Raw genomic sequence first — 17446 nt, 5'->3', positions numbered from 1 at the left:
CGGGGAGAAAGGATTTCTCTTGTACTCCTGGTCCTCCCACTGCCTCACAGGAGGATTTGGGACAAGCCATTTTTCACTGAGTGCCTCAGTTAACCAGAGCAGAGTGATAATGTTCCTGAAAATGCAGTGGTGAATGTTGCCTGAGCTTTATGTTCCAGCATTATGGTAAAGTCATGGGCTGTGTAACCATAAAGGGAACGAGTGTGTTCCTTCCCTCAAGCAATTTATCTACAATGCAAGTGTTTTTATATGAACTGAATGCAGTTCGTACACCCATCCACTGTCCCCTAAGTGGTTATTGTTTAATAAATGGGTTACTTTATTGCTTTCCACCATGACTGTGAAGAAGACAGCTGGTTAAGTTTTTTGGGACTTGGAGAAGATCCTCTGGCAAAAAACTGTTGGGCTCTTGAGCCTTGTTTCCTTATTGCTGGCACTGGAGAGGGAAGAGGAACACTGAGGAGGGGTGGTGGTGGTTGGTGGCAGCCTCAGTGCTGCTCACCTGGGGCTTCTGGGGAGATTTGCAGACCTGGGAGTGTATTTTTATTTTTTTTGCTTCTTCAAGAGCCAGGATAAATTTCTGCAGATAATCTCTGGAAACCTTCAGGTTGTGGTAACGTTTCCAGTGCTACAGTTTCTTGACAGCAGTAATTCCTTCTTCCCTAATGGACGTTCTTATCAGGAGCAGAGGAGAGAAAGGAAAGACAGTTGGATAATGGTCCAGAGGAGACACAGACAAATGCCTCTACCAGCAAAACATCTGCACCACAGAGCCAGGAGAGATAATGATGTAGATAAAAGCATATGGAGAGGGTGCAGTGGACCCACTATTACCATTGTTGCAACCACAGGACAGTGACAGGATCACATGTGTCCTTCTGATGCACATGATCACCCCTTAAGAAACAGGATCTCAAACCCAAAACACTGGTTTCCCTGATGTTTCCAAGGGCAAGTTACACACACACATCTCAGGGAGGGATCCTGCTGTGAAATAAATGAGAAGCAGCAAGCTTTGCCATTCACAGAGGAACGCAGGAGAGGTTCTTGATAACATCCTGGCAATGGACTCATCACTTCCCCCCTCTCTCTTTTTTTGGGGAACATTCCAATGGCAGAAGGCATCACTGATATATATATATATATATATATATATATAAATCTTATATGGCTCTACCTGGCAGAAACTCTGGTCAGATGCTCCACACAGCCAGCTCACAGTCCCAGCATTTTGGTTATATATTTCCAGATGCAATTAGCTACATCCCACAGCTGAGTACACAGCTTCCTTGGCCCAGAAATGCTGCCCAGGGGCAAGTGAAAACATCCTCTGGGTTGGAATCACCCCAGCAGGCAACCACTGCCACAGGCAGCAAAGGGGGAGAGGAAATGCCCACAGCCCAGGTTTACATCACTGTAAGCTGCTCTTGTGGCTCGTCCTGCAACGTTGTTTCTGAATTTCCAACCACAACGGGGCCACAAATCATGGAGGTCTAAGTTTACTTACACAAACATTTCATAGAATCACAGAATCACCTCGGCTGGAAAAGACATCTGAGATCATCGAGTCCAACCCTTGATCCAACCCCGCCGTGGTTCCCAGCCCATGGCACTGATGCCACATCCAGTCTGTCCTTAAACACCTCCAGGGATGGGGAATCCACCCCCTCCTTGGGCAGCCCATTCCAATGGCTGTAAAGAATTTCTTCCTGATATCCAACCTAAACCTCCCCTGGCACAGCTCCAGACCGAGCCCTCTTGTCCTGCTGCTGGTTCCTGGGAGAAGAGACCAACCTCTCCCCCTGGCTCTCCTCTCCTGTCAGGGAGTTGTAGAGTGCTGAGGTCTCTCCCCGAGTTTCCTCCTCTCCAGACTGAGCTCCCCCAGCTCCCTCAGCCTCTCCTCATGGGAATTGTGTTCCAGTCCCTTCCCCAGCCTGTTTTTTCTTCTCTGTCCCTGCTCCAGCCCCTCCATGTCCTTCCTGAGCTGAGAGCCCAGAGCTGGACACGGCACTCCAGGGGTGGCCTCACCAGCGCTGAGTGCAGGGGGAGAATCCCTGCCCTGCTCCTGCTCCTCTTGCATCCAAACAAACCTCCTTTGCCCTTTCCTGACATGCTGTTTTTTCCTTTCATCGATTCCCTCGTGTGGTTATAGCCCCTGTTCAAGGCTGAATAAATCCCTGTTGAACAAGGATGATGCTTTACCCCTCCAGTAAAGCCTAACTGATGCTTTGTACCGTGGCACTGATGGCTGCTCTCTGAGAAACGCTTCTGCTACATCAGAGGATTGCATTTGCCTTCTTCCACCATCAAACATAGCAGTGACACCTAACTGAGCTCTGATCTATGGATATGCCTGCAATTCTCTCCTCTCCTGCTATCTTATTTAACAAGGTCTCAGAGTGCACTGGACCTTTTTTGCTGCTGATCTCTTACTCTCACTTGGCACTTTGAAACTTTGATTTTTATCTGCTCTCTGTTACCCCAGGCCTGCAGGTTATCAGATTGTACAGTAAATTCTACCTGTTTGTTTCAACCACAGCTTGTTTCCAGCCCCTTCTTTCTGTCTTAGCCAGTATCCAATGAACACGTTGACTAAAAATGATCCTGATCAGCTCTCAAGATCCCTTCCTCCAGCTCAGGCATCTCCATTTTGGCACGAGCCACCAGCATCTCCCCCAGATCAGTGTCCTTGCCCACTTTATGGTTCTCCTTCTCCTGCTCTGTTCAGTCCTCTTTTGTTTTTCTTCTCAAAGTTTCTTGAGGATTTCCTGTGTAGCACCATAACAGACCCACATTTTCTTTGTCAAGACAATCAGACAGCAAGATTGTATCTCATTAAACAGCCATCTAGTCTTGCTAAGCTGTCTCGCCTCTATTCTATTTTCCATTTACCCTTTTGTGTTATAATTAGCACTGAATGGTTTTGAGGCTGTTGAGCTGCACCACACAGACAGTGCTTGGTACCTCTCAGCTGGGACTTTGTGATAATTTGCAACAACTAATGAATAGTCAAAGAACTATTTTTTTTTTTTTTTAGGGATCAGAAAAATGCTTTAATTAGATAGTAAATATACTCATTAAATGTGTAAAACATCATTTGCTTATACCAAAATCTAGGCAGTTGCTTGGAAGAGGGTGATTTAATTCTCCACCAGTAGTTTCTCTCATTGCCAAGAAAGGGATTCCACTTAGTCAAAGTGTGTGTGTGGCCATGAAAGGGGATTTAATCTTTGTTATTTTAATTAAAAAGATTAGTTATTCCTTGCTGTCCAACAGACCTATAATCACTAGTAAGACAGTGCTTGACACAGGGATTTCAGTGTTGCAAACAGAGTCGTGTTGTCCTGAGGTTCATATATCAGTACTGTACGTGTGTCTCTATACCTGAGCCTGGGATTTTTCTTCTCCTGGGGAAAATCCCCGCTGATGGAGGGGCAGCATCTCCTCTCTCTGCCCAAACGCTGCTGCCCTCCAGTGCAGTGAGGTGTTCATGACTGAAAAACACAACTTCCATCTCTGGTTTAACCAGAACAGCTTTTCCTGGAGTACTTGAAAGGAGGTCCTGCCCGCAGGGGTGTTGACAGTAAGCACGCTGGGATACCTTTCTTCTTCCTATTTCTTCTTCCCTCAGAGGCCTAACGATGCTGCTCCCCCCCCCCATTAGCATTTTTCCCAGAGATCTTTGCCTTGGCACTGAGTGCCTGGTAGGAGTTTCTCCATAGGTAATGACACAGGTAAACAATGAGATTTAATTGGGGGAGGGACCATTCCTGGCTGGTTCCTGCAGCATCAGGGAGAGGCTCCGAGGGTTGTGATTCGGTAATAAATCTGCAAGGGAAGGCTGATGGTGTCAGTTCCCTGCCCTGAGGGTAGAAAGTTCAGGATTGCCATTGCTGGGGGGACATATTTTCGCTAAGAATCAGCCTGACTCCAGAGCATGTTGCTCTGAGCCTTGTGCTGCTGAGTGCCCAGAGGGAACAGAGAGGCTTTTTGGAGAGAGAGCATCTACATTCTGAGCTGACAAGGTTACTGTTGCCTCGACATCAAGGAAGAGAGACTGGAATGCGTGGTTGATTACTGAAGCACAGTTTTAGTACACGGCTTTGACAATGGACTGAACTGCAGCAAAACTACCCAAGCACTCCTGAAAGGGACACCTTGCACGTCCAGCTGGGAGTGGTCAGAAAGGGACGTGAACTGATCACGTCCTCGTGGCTGTGCTGTAGCAACTGTGGCTTTTCTGTTGTGGCTGGATTTCTTGGAGCGTTTCCAACCATCCTGGGAGCTGGCTTGCCCATCCAGGACTTTATTTAGAGGCAGCCTACAAACCACAACTCACATCTCTGCCTGCTCCTGCAGGACAAGCCGGCCTGGCCTGTCAGGATGTCAGCATGTGCCCCAGGGCAGTCCTGGCAGCTGAAGCCGTGTGAGCTGCTTGGTGAGTGCTGCACCCTGGCTGGCTGCAGAGCTCTGGGGGCTGCAGCTCTGCCTCTCAGCAGGAAAGGCCTCATCCCACCATCTCCACTGCAAAGCCTGCGAGGAACTGGCTGCAGGTGGTGCAAGGGGAGGGTGCTGTGCCAGGCAGTGACACCACCCTGGTGGGGGAGAAGGGCTGGGAAAGAAATAACTACTCTGGGTGCACTGCTTGGTAGGAGGTGGGACAGTGCTGAGCTACTGGGGGGATAAAAACAGCACCAAAATGCACAGTTGCCTGGTTTGCACCTCTCAGATGGGCCCACTGCAGCGGTGCTGGCACAAGCGCTGACAGGCACAGCTGAGCTATCAGGGGTTCTTTTAGACTCATGAGCCTTCATTTAGGAATTATTTGAAATGTCCTATCTGCTCGTATTAAAAAAATATATATATATATATTTTAAAAACCCCACACTTGCTCTTAAGTTTGAAAGTATTTAGCTGTAAAAGTTCATTCCTCAGTGTTTTTCTAAGGCTTATATCAGAAGTGTTCTCAAGTGGTTTTGGACTTAAAATACTAAATGTTGCCAACTCATTCAAATAAAAGGTCCATACAAATTTCCAAGAGAGAAAAGTAATTGAAACGAAATCTACATTTAGTAGAAATCTAAGTTTAGTGCAAAGTGTGGGGTACCTTTGGAATTTTTCTCTAAATCGAACTTTTTTTTGCATCGTATCTTGTTTAGTTTAGGTAGGCTCATAACAGTTCTAATAAGGTAAAAAATTAAGATTCACTTTTCCAGAGTCAGAAAGGAAATAACTACTGGTCTGAGGAAGAAGTTTAGAGAGAACAGGGAACAGTGAGTTTTGAACAAGCATCATTCTGCCAACATCTTTCCCAACTGTCCATAAGAAATCCGTTCTATGCCCAGTGGTATCACACATGGTGCCTCAGTCCTGGACTGAAAGTAAATTGTTCTAAGTGAGTGGTATCAATTAATTATATCATTGCATCACACCACTGTGTAGTGGCCCTGCTCAGGAAGAGTGTTTCTAGATCTTGTTCTCTTGATCTGCCACCCTCCTTGCCAAGTGCTCCACCAAGGGCTCAGTACGTGCTGTAGGTGAACAGCAAACAGATCTAACATTCAACAGTCAAACATGATTTATAATCTCCAAGTACATGGCAGGATATTTCCTACCGTGCCACGGCCCTTCACTGTAACTGAATCACTTGCTTTACATTTGCTATTCTTAAAAAGACAATACTTTTTTTTAAAGTACATGATTTTTTTTTCCCCTGTATAAGCAGAAAAAGCCAAGACGAGTAGGTGGGTTGGAACTGGCTCTATAACATTTCTGTCACTTCTTGTAAACTCACTCTTTGTGCATCAGAAACGTAAATGTTTGCTCAGGGTGTAGGTGGCTATCTTGGGACTTTCTGTGATAATTTCAGGAGCTGACTCGGGCATTTTCCACATGAGGCTTAGTTTGCAGTTTTACTGCACCCTGTTACCTAAACCTGAGATGCTTCACTTTTCAAGGGGAACAAATGGTATTTATGGCCAGACATAGCATAGAGGTGAACCTTGAACGGGACCTTCAAAAATCAAAGGGAAAAATCTTTGCCTCTCTACCATTCCAATTGCTGAGCTGTTTGATTGCCATCTCCCACTGCCCCTGCAGCAACTTCAAATGAGAGCAAAGATCCTTGTCAGACTTCAAACCTGCAGCAGCTGGGATACCCAGAAATAAAAGTGAAATCGAGATTTCCCAAACCACACCATAGCATTGCAAAACTGGTAACACCGAGCAAACAAGTAGCTTCCCAGTGGTCTTCTGCTCTTGACATTGCAGTTTTGTTTTTTTTTTCTGAGGAGGAAATGGTTGTTTTAGAGTTCTGCTGACGGAGGAATTTGCTTCTCAGCTTCCTTGAGCCCTTGTCCCCCTCCTTGGCACCCCAGACTGCTCATGTGTTATGTATTAGGCATTCTTATAGTCCCAGCACGTTGTTTGGCTCTCCTCACGTTTTAATCACCCCGTGATTTGCGTGGCTGCAGAGTGATGGCTGCACAGTAGCCTTCTTCACTTCTGCAGGTGAGCCAGCAGACCAATGACACACAGGGAACAGGCTTGGAAACTCTCAGTTCCAGTCTAATGAAAGGACTCTCCTTGTGCTTATTACCTCCATTTTAGCATCCCCCTCTTAATAATTTGATTAAATAATGTTCTGAGAATGCACAGCGTTTCCTAGGGAAGAATAACTGCAGCTTAACTTTTTGGTCTCTCTGTAAAGAGCACAAGTGCTCTTCTGTTTTTCTTTGCACAGCGCAGTTTTTACATCTCACAGCACGATTAACCACAAAATCAGCCCTGCAAGCTTTAGCCAGAGGACTGGAGAGCGTAGCAGTGACCTTTGAACTCTCAGCTTCTTCCAGACATTTTGGAAGGCAGAAAGAGAGCTCTGCAGACGTGCCAGAGAATCCCCTAAATTCAGCTGCCTGTCCCTCATAATGTCTCAGTTTAGGGACCCTTCACAAAAGCCACCAGCAAAGTCAGGAAATGGAAACCTTGTGCTTTCCTGTTTAGCAAGAACACCTTCTTTGTACTGAGAAGAAAAGCATCTCTTTTAATTTTGAGATGCTGTCGTTTATTGTTTTATTCCCAGTAGTGTAAGGCAGCCAGGGAAGACAGTGCACCTTCTCTTGAACTGCACGTGTTTCACCACGTGGAGATCAGGCTTTTATTTGCCCATTTCCATGAGTTTTTGCTGACTTCAGCCTTGACCTGAAGTTCTTGCAGGGAGGGATCTCTGCCCACCTTCAGGCCATGGCACGCTCCTGCTGCCCAGCAATTCACACCCCTGGTGCTCCTGTGCCAGGAGGAGAAAGGAGCCAGCAGCCAGATATGCATCACAACAAGAAGTGTGGCAAAAAGCCAGGAATCCGTTCGGGGAAATCCTGATAGAACAAACTTCTGGAACACCTTTGTGACGGGGATAGTGGGAAATGGGACAGGAGGAAGCAGAATCCCTCACCAGTTTTAACTGAGAGCTTGATGTGGCTATGGTGACACAGGTTTGGGGTGGCAGCACCCCTTTAGGTTGTCTCCATGTGATGACTTTAGACAACAGTTTAATCCATAAAGTCAGGTGGCTTCCTCTTGGGAGCCAACAGAGAGGCCAGAAGCGAGCACTTCCACCTATCTTTCACTGTTTTGCCATGGTCCTTCCAGACAGATGAACGTGTCAGGGGTGAAATCAGATGTTGCTTCGGTCTCTTATTGAATGACATGAGCAACACAAGAGAAACTGGAAGTAAAATAAGGAGAAATTGAATCTTACAAGTAGAGGATGCTTCTGTTCTATACAAAGTAATGGTCAGAGATTCCTTTTGTTTCTATTCCTCTTTAGTTCATCCACTTCCAGGTCCCTTCTCTGTTATAAGGGAGCTCCTCTCCTGCAAGCACCGTGGGCTCAGTCCCAGAGCAGTGTGAGTGAGGCAGCCTGGAACAACCCTGACTCGCTCAGGGACAGACCCAACTGTTCCCCAGATCTTGCAGATCCACAGGCAACAGACCTGCTTATCAGCTGGTACATTAATTTATTAGAAAAACTATATGTCTTTCTCCTCCTTGTCTCGAGAAGCTTAGACTTGTTCCCTGTTAGTCAGAGAAAGGCACTAAATACGACACAGTGCTGCACCCATGCTCTCTGCTCGCCCTGCGAGCCAGACACTTTGTTAGTGGTCTTTCCTGGCACTTTCCTGGAGCTTGACTTCACTTCTAAGCGAGGATTATTCCAGTAGCTGCGTTACCACTTCCATTTTACACAGGATCCTCACCACCTCAATCATCACTTTCAACACATCCGATTACTCAACATGACGCAACATCTTCTTACGCTCCATTAGTGTGGTGTGTGACAAAGACCCGGGGAATTGTGCAATCCAACAGAACAAAAACCAGCTTCAGGTTTTTAGAAACCCTTAAAGGAGGAGGGTTTCATGTAAGCAAAGTCAAGCAGTTTGCCCAGGTGGGACAGCCGTGCAGGTATCACCCCACCTTCAGGGAGGCATTTGCTCCCACTTGCATAAATGTCTCTCCTGCCTCATACAAAAATAACTAAAAATGGATTAATGCTGGTATTTTGAAGAATTGATGAATCAGTGAGCTGGATGTGCACCCCCTTTCTGCTGCAACCTCTGAAGGTTTGGGAAATGGGCAAGCTCTACCTGAGTGTGTACACAGTGGGGAGAGCACCAGCAGAGCTGCTGGGGAACCCTTTGGGGCTGTTAAAGCTGTTGCATCAGCCCGACTGTCACACACAAGGTGTCCCATCACTCCAAACCAGCAAAATTCGCGAGCTTCCATACAAAATGAATTGTTATCACTTCTAGAGCAGAGTGAGACACAGTTTTCTTGCCCTGCAAATCATTATACAAGATTTTAAAAGTCCGCCTTTCACCTCTTGAGAACAGCAGCAACACAAAACAACACAAACCCACATTCACACTGATATAACAAAGAAAATTCCTCTGGATCGAGCAGGTCTGATTGAGACAACCCCCCAGCCTCAGCTGGCACCCCATCCCCCATCCACTGCCTACCCAGGGAAGAGGAATTTCATTTTGATCTCTCCTTTCTCCAGCTGTTTTTAACTTGTGGATGAATCCAGTGGCATAAGGGAAGACGTGCCTGGACTCCAGGTACAGGTTGTGGGCAGTGAAAGCTCCAGTTCCTGTTCCTGAACTTCCCCCTGCAGAGCACCCAGAACCACAGAGGGCTTTTATGAGTCTGGTCCCCTCCTCTTTGGTTACAAACTGCACTTAATCCTCCATCTCCAGAGAAGGCCTTCACCAGACCTAAATATTTTCATCCACACCCACCTTTATCCTCCAAAACAGCTTCCCAGTAAAACTGGGGGGGTGTGTTTGTGTTTTCCCATAAAATAGGTTTTGACAAAACCACCAGTCCCAACCAAATGCGCAGCCAGGTCCTTTCAGTGGCAGGTGCCTCCTTTCCTTCTCCTGGGGATTTCCATCCTGCTGAGCAGCAGCCCCAGGGCTGTTTGTCAGTCCTGACTTGTTAATCACCCCTCAGTAATTACAGCACCGACTGCAAATAGCATGAAGTGACGAGACTCAGACCTCAGGGCTGCTGACCATCTATTTTCCTCTTTTCTTTGTTCTCCACCCTTTTTTTTTTTTTTTAAGTTTATTTCATTTTAGGGATAGATTAGGCCTGGACAAATTGAGAGCAGCACCAAACAGCTTCTTGATTTGAAAAAGCTCTTCCTTTAAACAAAAAAGTAATTGTCTTTATTTATTTATTTATTTACCTAAATGGAACAACAGGAGCTGGTATCTCTACGCTAGACTGAGCTGGTGGGTTGTCACTTTATTCTCAAGACTTGTTACTTTTCATTTCCAGCAAAGATAAAGTTGCACCAAGAGCTGTGGAGCTTCTCAGTTCCTCAGTCTTGTTCAGTGACATTTTTCCACCACTTTAAAGAAATACTGAACTCCACTTATAGTAAGGGAGGAATTCTTTGGAGAGCTGCAGAGCTGTTGGGATGTAGATCCACGTTTTCCACATGATTTTGTTCCTTCACCTTGACACCCTGAGTGACCCCAATGCAGAGCCTTCACCTCCTCCCAGCCTCAAATCCCCCAAATTTCCTGAACAACACAGTGGAAAAGCTTTATTACAAAACCTAGACTAAACTGGAGATGAAACTGATGTTTGCTGTGCCATCTGCCAGCCAGAATCTGCCTTGCCACATTATGGCATGAAAATGAAATCAGAAAAAAGAGTTTTTTGAGCTAAAAGGAGCTGAAATATAACTAAGCAGCCTAACTTGCCTGTCACACAAGCATGCAGTGAGTGTAAATGGATTGGAACTCCAGGTCTTGCCCTGTGCCTGCAAAGCAGCACAAGAGTCCCAGCCAGTGAGTGTAAACTCTGAAAAAAGAGAAGCAGGAGCGTGGAGGGAAAGGGGTGGGCTGTGAATCACCCAGGCCTGCCAGGAAAATATGGGTTGAAATGGGATTCACAGGGAGCCTCTGAGATTCCCCCGGGAGAATCTGTCCTGGGAGGAGAGGCTGAGAGAGCTGGCACTGCTCAGCCTGCAGAAGGTGGCTCAGTGTGTATAAACATCTGCAGAGGGAGGAGGGGAGGTGGAGCCAGGGCTGCATCTGTGGAGACACTCAGAGCTTGGTGCAGCACAAGGTGCTGTGAACGGCCCTGCCCTGGCTGGAGATTCCCCCTTCCAACCCCGGCTGTTCTGTCGCTGCCACCACAAAATGCATCTCAGCAGGGCTGCTTTAGCAAGCCAGAGGACACCCTCTTTGATCTCTGTTTGAGGCTCCATTTCAAGCTGTGTGTGACAAATGCTCGTTTAGGTGGTTCTGTTCCTCAGATGTGTCTGTGGACGTGCCCTGAAAAGAGAGTCGATGACTCACCCACTCCATATTTAAAATACATCTCATGGCACACTTAAAGTTGGCAGAAATGAGAATCCTCCATTTCTCTGAGCCCAAGCAAAACCAAAACAACTTTTGCAGAGCAGGATGGGTCCAAACCAACCAGGTACCACTGTGTAAAAATATTAACAAATTTGTCACAGTGACTTCATTAATCGACTGATTTAAATAGTCAAACCCCCTCATCTGCAGCGTGGTCATCAGAAAGTTGTAATCAAATGTATTTAACTGTCTAATTATTTCAGTCACTGACCTAAAATGAACTTTCTGTAAACCCATTCATGTAGTGATAGTTCATTTGAGCTTCATTTTAGCTGTTGTGCTCTGCTCAGACGTGACTTGTGAAGAATTTCCACAGCCACAACGACTAAACAGGTTTTCTACTTGTGATTTCCTCTGGTTTCAATGACTTTTGTGGTTGCCCCCCCCCCCTCCCACGGGTGCTTCTCATTGTCCCAGTGAGCCAAGTGTCCTTCCCAGATCACGTGGGGGGATGGAGGGAGAAATTACACCTTACAAAAGAGTAGAGCAGCCTCTTCTGTGGAGATGAAGTGCCCTCACAGCACTCACAGACATCAGCTGGGCAACTGGCTCAGCTGTCCCGAGCTGGTTCCCCCTTTATTCCCCATTTCCACACACGTCCCTCAGTCCTGAGCTGGCCTGGCCACACACCTGGAGCTCAGAGCCACGCAGGACAGTGCTGGCACCAGAGCCTGGCCCACTCCCGTGCTGGGGGATTATTGAGGTGCATGTGCCTTGTGTCAGGAGGTGCAGATGCAACTGGGGTGTTCTAATTCAAATCGAACTTGGTGGGAACCACCTGCAAGGCTTGGGATGCCTGGGGGGGGGGAAGGGAAGGTTTGCCAGCCCCTCCCTGCCTGCCCAAGCTCAGCCCTGCCTCGGTGCCAGGGCTGGCAGGACCCCTCCCCAAAACCTGCCCAGTCTCCCTTCCCCCTCCCAGACCTGCTGCAAAACAATGGGTCCTGCAAAGCTCCCCCTCCCCAGGAAAGCTCCCAGAATGGAAAAACCTTCCTATTCTGAGTTAAACAGTTGGTGTTGTATTTCTTCAGCACATTGCCCAGTGAGTCTAGAAAGTAGTTTTACCGTGACTTTTATCCTCATCCTTGTTCCACAGTTCAGAGTCTCATTAGAAGTTAAATTACTTGTGAAGCTAATTACATCTTTTTTGGCCTATATAATAGACCATTGTGTGGAAAAGCTACAGTAAGAGTTGAGAGGCTCACCTGCAAAGTCAGCTTTGCACTGAACCCGAGGCAAGTCAAAGCCAGAGAGGTTGAGCATCTTTGGTACAGACTCTTTTCCTGAAGCACCTCCCTGGCTCCCACTGCTGCGGTGCCTGAGCATCACCACGGGGGCTGCACCAGCAGGGATGTGCTGAAGACCAATCCGCAGCAGGGCAGGGAGGGGAATTGTGCCAGCTCACGTGCTCGGGTTTGTCTTGGCTGACCCACGTCTCACTCACACTTTTAAATCTGAGCTCGGAGAATCCACGAGCCCCCAGCCCATCCCACAGCTGAGAAGGAACAAGCCTTTCACACTTCAAGCGTGTGCTTTAAAATCCCAAGGACCTCAGGAGCCTACGGCATATTTTTAGAGTTTTCTCTGCTGCTTGAGTTGGATTCAAAGCTGTCCAAGGGAATAGATTTGCTCCCACTCAGCTCTGGGCACTTTGGAGCCCGCCCCAAAAACCAAACGGCTCCTTTCAAAATCTTCCTCGTTCCCCCTTCCCAGGCAGGTGCAAAGCCTGGAAATGGTGCAATAATTTCCCACCTCTTGGCCAGAAACAGCTGCATTTCACAGGTTACAGATGGAGGGTTGAGCTTCATGTTGGAGGGGAACAAAATAGAAGGCAAAAGCCAATGACAGGAATTGCAGAGGGAAAGCAAACGATGAGGGCAAGAACATAGAGAAAGACACCCAGTATTTGTGACTGAGGGGGGAAGATTTTCTTGGATAGTGGTTTTTGCAACACAAAAAAAATTCCTGTTGCTCAGAATGCCTGTTGACACAACCCTGATGGGAATTTCCCTTCCTGTCCCTTATGGTGCTGGAGAAGTCAGGTAACATCTGCTACGCTTGTACAGCAGCCCATCAGAATTTAAAGCTGTTAGCCCTGCACTGCTTATCAACCCAACCTGAATTTTCATCTCACTAATATTTTCCAAAAGATATCATCAGAGGATAGAGAATTTCTGTTCTGAAGCACATTTTAGTGCAGGCTTTGGGCAACTACTGTCCCTTAAAGCGTTAGGGATCGAGGATATAGAAATAAAAGTTGTAATTAAAAAATACACAGGTTTTAGCCCAGGCCATGCTACCAAAAAAAAAAATTAAACAAAGATACAAGTGGGAATGTTTTAGTATAGTACTGTCACTGCTGAGTTTAACAGGGGAAAAGAGAGGATAAAACTTGAACCTGTTACGAGGAACAATTTGCATTTTCCTGTAAGACAGGACACTTTGTTCTTATGAAATCTGAAGACCATTGGGGAGGAATCAGTGGTGTTCTTTTCTCTGCTGTTTGGGGAATATCTCCTGACTTTAGGATTTCTTTACGTGTTTTACATTGAGGTGGGCCCTGAAGACACTCCTGCTTCTCCACAGGTTCACTGCTGATAGAGCAGGGGGTTGTTGCTCAGGGGTACCTGGGCAGGGGGCAGCAATTAGAGATCAGGGATCTGTGATGAGTCACCCACCACGGTGCAAACACCCCTTTTGGTTTTCAGTCACAGAGACACTTCCATTCCATTCAGGGCACAGATCAAGCAGAGGAGATGATTGCTCACTTGAGCAATACATTCTCCTCTCCCTAACAGAGCCTTATGAATGCCAAAATAATCGCTGATCTTGTGATCTGGGGGGGGGCAAGCTGCACGCTCATGCTGCATTGTGCAACATCCTGGAAGTTTTCATTTTAAAAGACTTTATTATTGCCCAGCTAAAGCTGCCGTGTCCTGCAGCCCGATACATCCTGCCCTCTTTTATCAGGCTGGGTGATAACGACATTTCCAGCCACAAAATATTAAACCCAAAGATGGATTCCTGGGAGGAAGGTGATCACTTCAAAGCAAAGCAAGGATTTGAGTCAGGGTAACGTGACTTAAGCACAGGAGAGAAGTTTAGGGAAGAAGAGCCGTGAAGAACCGGCCTGGCCAGATCCTCAGCTGGTGTTAAAAATCACCCTCACGCTCCTCCCATTGCTTGATTTATTCTCCCTGAAGACCAAGCCCTTGAAAAGTATAAATATACCAAATGTGCCGGTTCTGAAAGTCACGTGGCACGTTTTCCAAGCTCAGCGATGGCAGAGCTGGAGCTCCCAGGGTGGCCCTGGCTGTCAGCTGAGTCTCACCCCAGGCACTGGGCTGTGCACTCGGGAGATGGCCAAAAAAGGGGAATCTCACCTGGGTGTGGTCCAGCGCAGTTAGCGCTAAAATAACACTGACTTTTGTATTTCCTCATAGCATTTTTATTTTTTGTCGACTGCTCAGAGCTGGTGCTGGGTTGGGGGTGGGGAGGCCTTCCTGGAAGTGCCCAGAGCACAGGGGTTCACTGAAATGTGTTTTTGCCCCTGCCCTTCTGTTTTCTACCCAGAGAGGCTTCACCCTGAAGGGTGGGTGGAGGGAAAGCAAGCACAAGCAGAAGGAACAGCCTTGAAATGGCAGGAAGGATTCACATGCCTTCATGTCTTTCTTTAAAGCAGTCCTAGATGCTCAGACAATAGACAACCACACAACATCCTGTTAGAATTTTAGTTCTGAGCTTTCATTTTTCAGTTCCAAGAGAACCTCAGATATTACCCTTGAGAGAGAAACGATTCAGGTCCTTTATCTTATAAATGCAGGGAGAGAGCTTGGAAGCAAGAAACCATGAGGGTTTTCAATCAAAAGTCAAATAACAAGTACAGAGCGTGTCTCCTTGGTTTGGTATTCACTGGGTTTAGGTCAGCTGTGAGTGTTTGGGCTTAGCTGGGGATGCCACTGCTGGTTCTTTCCACCTGTGCTGCTGCACACTGCTGGGCACTGCGTGCCTGGTGCTGCCCTCCTGCACCTGCCAGCTGCAGGGACTCTGTGGGGAGCTGGGCAGGAGCCTTTTGGTGCAGCTGCTGCCTTTGCACCAACCAGCAGAGAACTCAGCCTGTCCTCAGCAGGAGCTCACCTGCTCAGGGGAGCCCTTCCTCAAGCTGGGGACACTCAGTGCACACAGGTCCTCAGGACAGTGAGGCAAACAAATCCACGTCCTGTTCAAAAGCGCTTTCTGGACCTGGCACAGGAACTGGGATTGGATACATTCTTTACAGGGCATCCCTTCTGCCCAGGCTCAAACACTTACACTATCCAACAGTGTGGTTTTTGCTTGGAGACAAATTTGGGGTTTTTAGTAAACTAAATTTAGACAAATTTGGAGTTTTTACTAAACTAAATTTAGAACACAGAACAGCATTAAATTAGTTTCAAACTATGTATAGAACTAAGCTGTATTTAAAAAAAAAAACTTAAAATACAGGTACATTGAACATGGGAAACACATAGGAAACGTTGACTTACCCAAAAAGCATCTTTAAACTGCAGCTGGGTCATTATGATTGCTCTGTGGAGGGGTAGGATCCTTCAGCAAGTCGGTTCTGGGCTGGGAGCAGCAGCAGGCACAGCACTGAGGTTGTCACTGCAGCCCAGCCCGAGCAGAGAGGCAGCTCATCCCCAGACCTGTCCCTCCTGCGCTCAGCACGGGGCAGTTCCAGGCAGCTCAGCCTAATGACCTGTGGCTGGGAAGGGACAGAGGGCAAAAAAAAGCTGTTGCTCACACCCAGATTCATGCATGCACTCAGCACCCCAACCCCAAACCTGTTTCTCTTCTGGTGAACAGTTAATATTGAAATGAGGAAGCCAGGCAATGGCAAATGGTGTCGGGCTGCTCCTTGCTGTGGGTGCGTGTGAGAGGACAGGAAAAAAAACAAACAGAGGGGGGGAAAAAAAGCAGTAAATTCAGTGGTATGATTTGATCAGCTACAAGGGGAAAGAGAGCAATTAGAATGCAGAGGAAAGCAGTACAATACAAAGAGACAAGCCGTGGAGGAAATCACAGCCGAACCATCATCGAGCGCTGTGGTCTTGCAAAGAAAAAGCAGCGAAAGAAAAGTGTGTGCCCCGTTCCTGCAGCACCTTCTGGGGCTGGCAGAGACCCAGGCCTCTTTGCACATGGGAAGTGGAGCTCAGAGTTGCATTTTGCAACTGAGAAGGCTTTTCAAGACTCTGGTTAAATTAGGAACCCTGAGAAGTGTGCAGGTGTCTCCGCACACATTTAGGTACCTGGTTGTCAGTGTAGAGAACACTCCTGATTTGCATGCCCTCATGTAAATGGTCGTATGAATATGCAAGACGTGAAATTTAGAAGTAAAATCCAAAGTCTTGAAAAAGAAAAAAAAAAAAAATCGAGCTAAGAGTTTGTTAGCACCAGGACTTGAGGTGAAGCCTCCCAGACCTGTGAAGGGGCAGCACCCTCTGCCAGCAGGCATTTCAGGCAGCTCCCCAGATCAGCTCATCCAGCTGTGATAATACAGCAGCAAACATCTCATCAGTGGGTAACACCTGAGATGCTTCCACGATACACTCTCCTAAATACCTGTCCTACAGGTGAGGTTGCCTCTGTTCACCTCCTTAGGATGTTTCAAGCACGTGTTTTTAAATACTCACTGGCGTTTTTGGAGGGTAGAAAAAAGAAAAGAAAAGGTGTGGTTGCCTGTGCAAGTGTGTCCTTCCCCACCAAGAGCACAGCAGGACTCACTGAGCTACAACCACTTGATGTTGCTCCTGAGTGTTGCTGGTTCCCTGCTGTCCCTGCAGCACCAGCTACATGGGTAGATAATTTAGTAGTGGGGAAGTCCCACAGGTTCCCCGAGCTCCAGCAGGGCACAGGGATCTGCTCAGATTGCTCTGCAGCAGCTGGTGGATAGAGTTATCCATCCTCTCTATCCATCCATTTACAGCTGGTGTGCAGGCAAGTTTCCTTCCTGGTGGTCTGAAGAAGACAGAGAAGGTGCAGAGAATTTGACAGGCAGAATGAAGTGTAAGCAGAAGAGGGCAACCAAGAGTCTGCAGGGCCAGAGGAGTGGCAGGAGAAAAGCATCATGGCATGAGAGGGGAAGAAGGAGAAACGAGAGGATTCACTTTCAGATGGTGCTGAGGAGGAAGGGACGAAGCTTTCTTCCAGGAGGAAAACTTCCCTTAAAAAAAAGTATTTTGAGGGCATGGGCACCAGTCATACTTGATCTGTATGCCAAAAAAAAAAAAAAAAAAAAAAAAAGAGAGATTTTAAAGTATTTTATCTCAGTCTTTCTCAAACTGTTTCCTGTTACCATTTCCAAGTTGCAGCTGTGATTTGGAACCGACGTCTCTGCTGCTGTTGGGATTTGTAAAAATGCATCGAGCTCATTGTGCTGCTTTCTTGTTATTTTTAGCTTGTCCTCCAACCACAAAGCCAATTATCTGACTGACCCCCACACTGAGCTCTGTGCCTGCATCCATCCCACCCAC

The 17446-nt window shown here is 47.1% G+C and overlaps 1 protein-coding gene across 2 annotated transcripts in view; it reads right to left on the bottom strand.

Moving 5' to 3' along the window:
- PSTPIP1 (proline-serine-threonine phosphatase interacting protein 1) overlaps positions 1-15552 on the bottom strand; it is a 46556-nt gene extending 31004 nt beyond the window's left edge. For both annotated transcript variants that reach the window (XM_027897961.1, XM_027897962.1), the window contains exon 1: positions 15461-15552. In XM_027897961.1, coding sequence (XP_027753762.1) covers positions 15461-15493 — 33 coding nt within the window. In that variant the 5' untranslated portion in view covers positions 15494-15552. The remainder of the gene's footprint in view (positions 1-15460) is intronic.
- Between the last annotated feature and the right edge of the window lie 1894 nt (positions 15553-17446).

This window comes from Empidonax traillii, unplaced genomic scaffold, assembly GCF_003031625.1.
Source record: "Empidonax traillii isolate 1590-97213 ecotype Southwest subspecies unplaced genomic scaffold, ASM303162v1 scaffold571:size529327, whole genome shotgun sequence".
NCBI classification, from domain to species: domain Eukaryota; kingdom Metazoa; phylum Chordata; class Aves; order Passeriformes; family Tyrannidae; genus Empidonax; species Empidonax traillii.
This window is presented reverse-complemented; position numbering and strand designations above follow the sequence as displayed.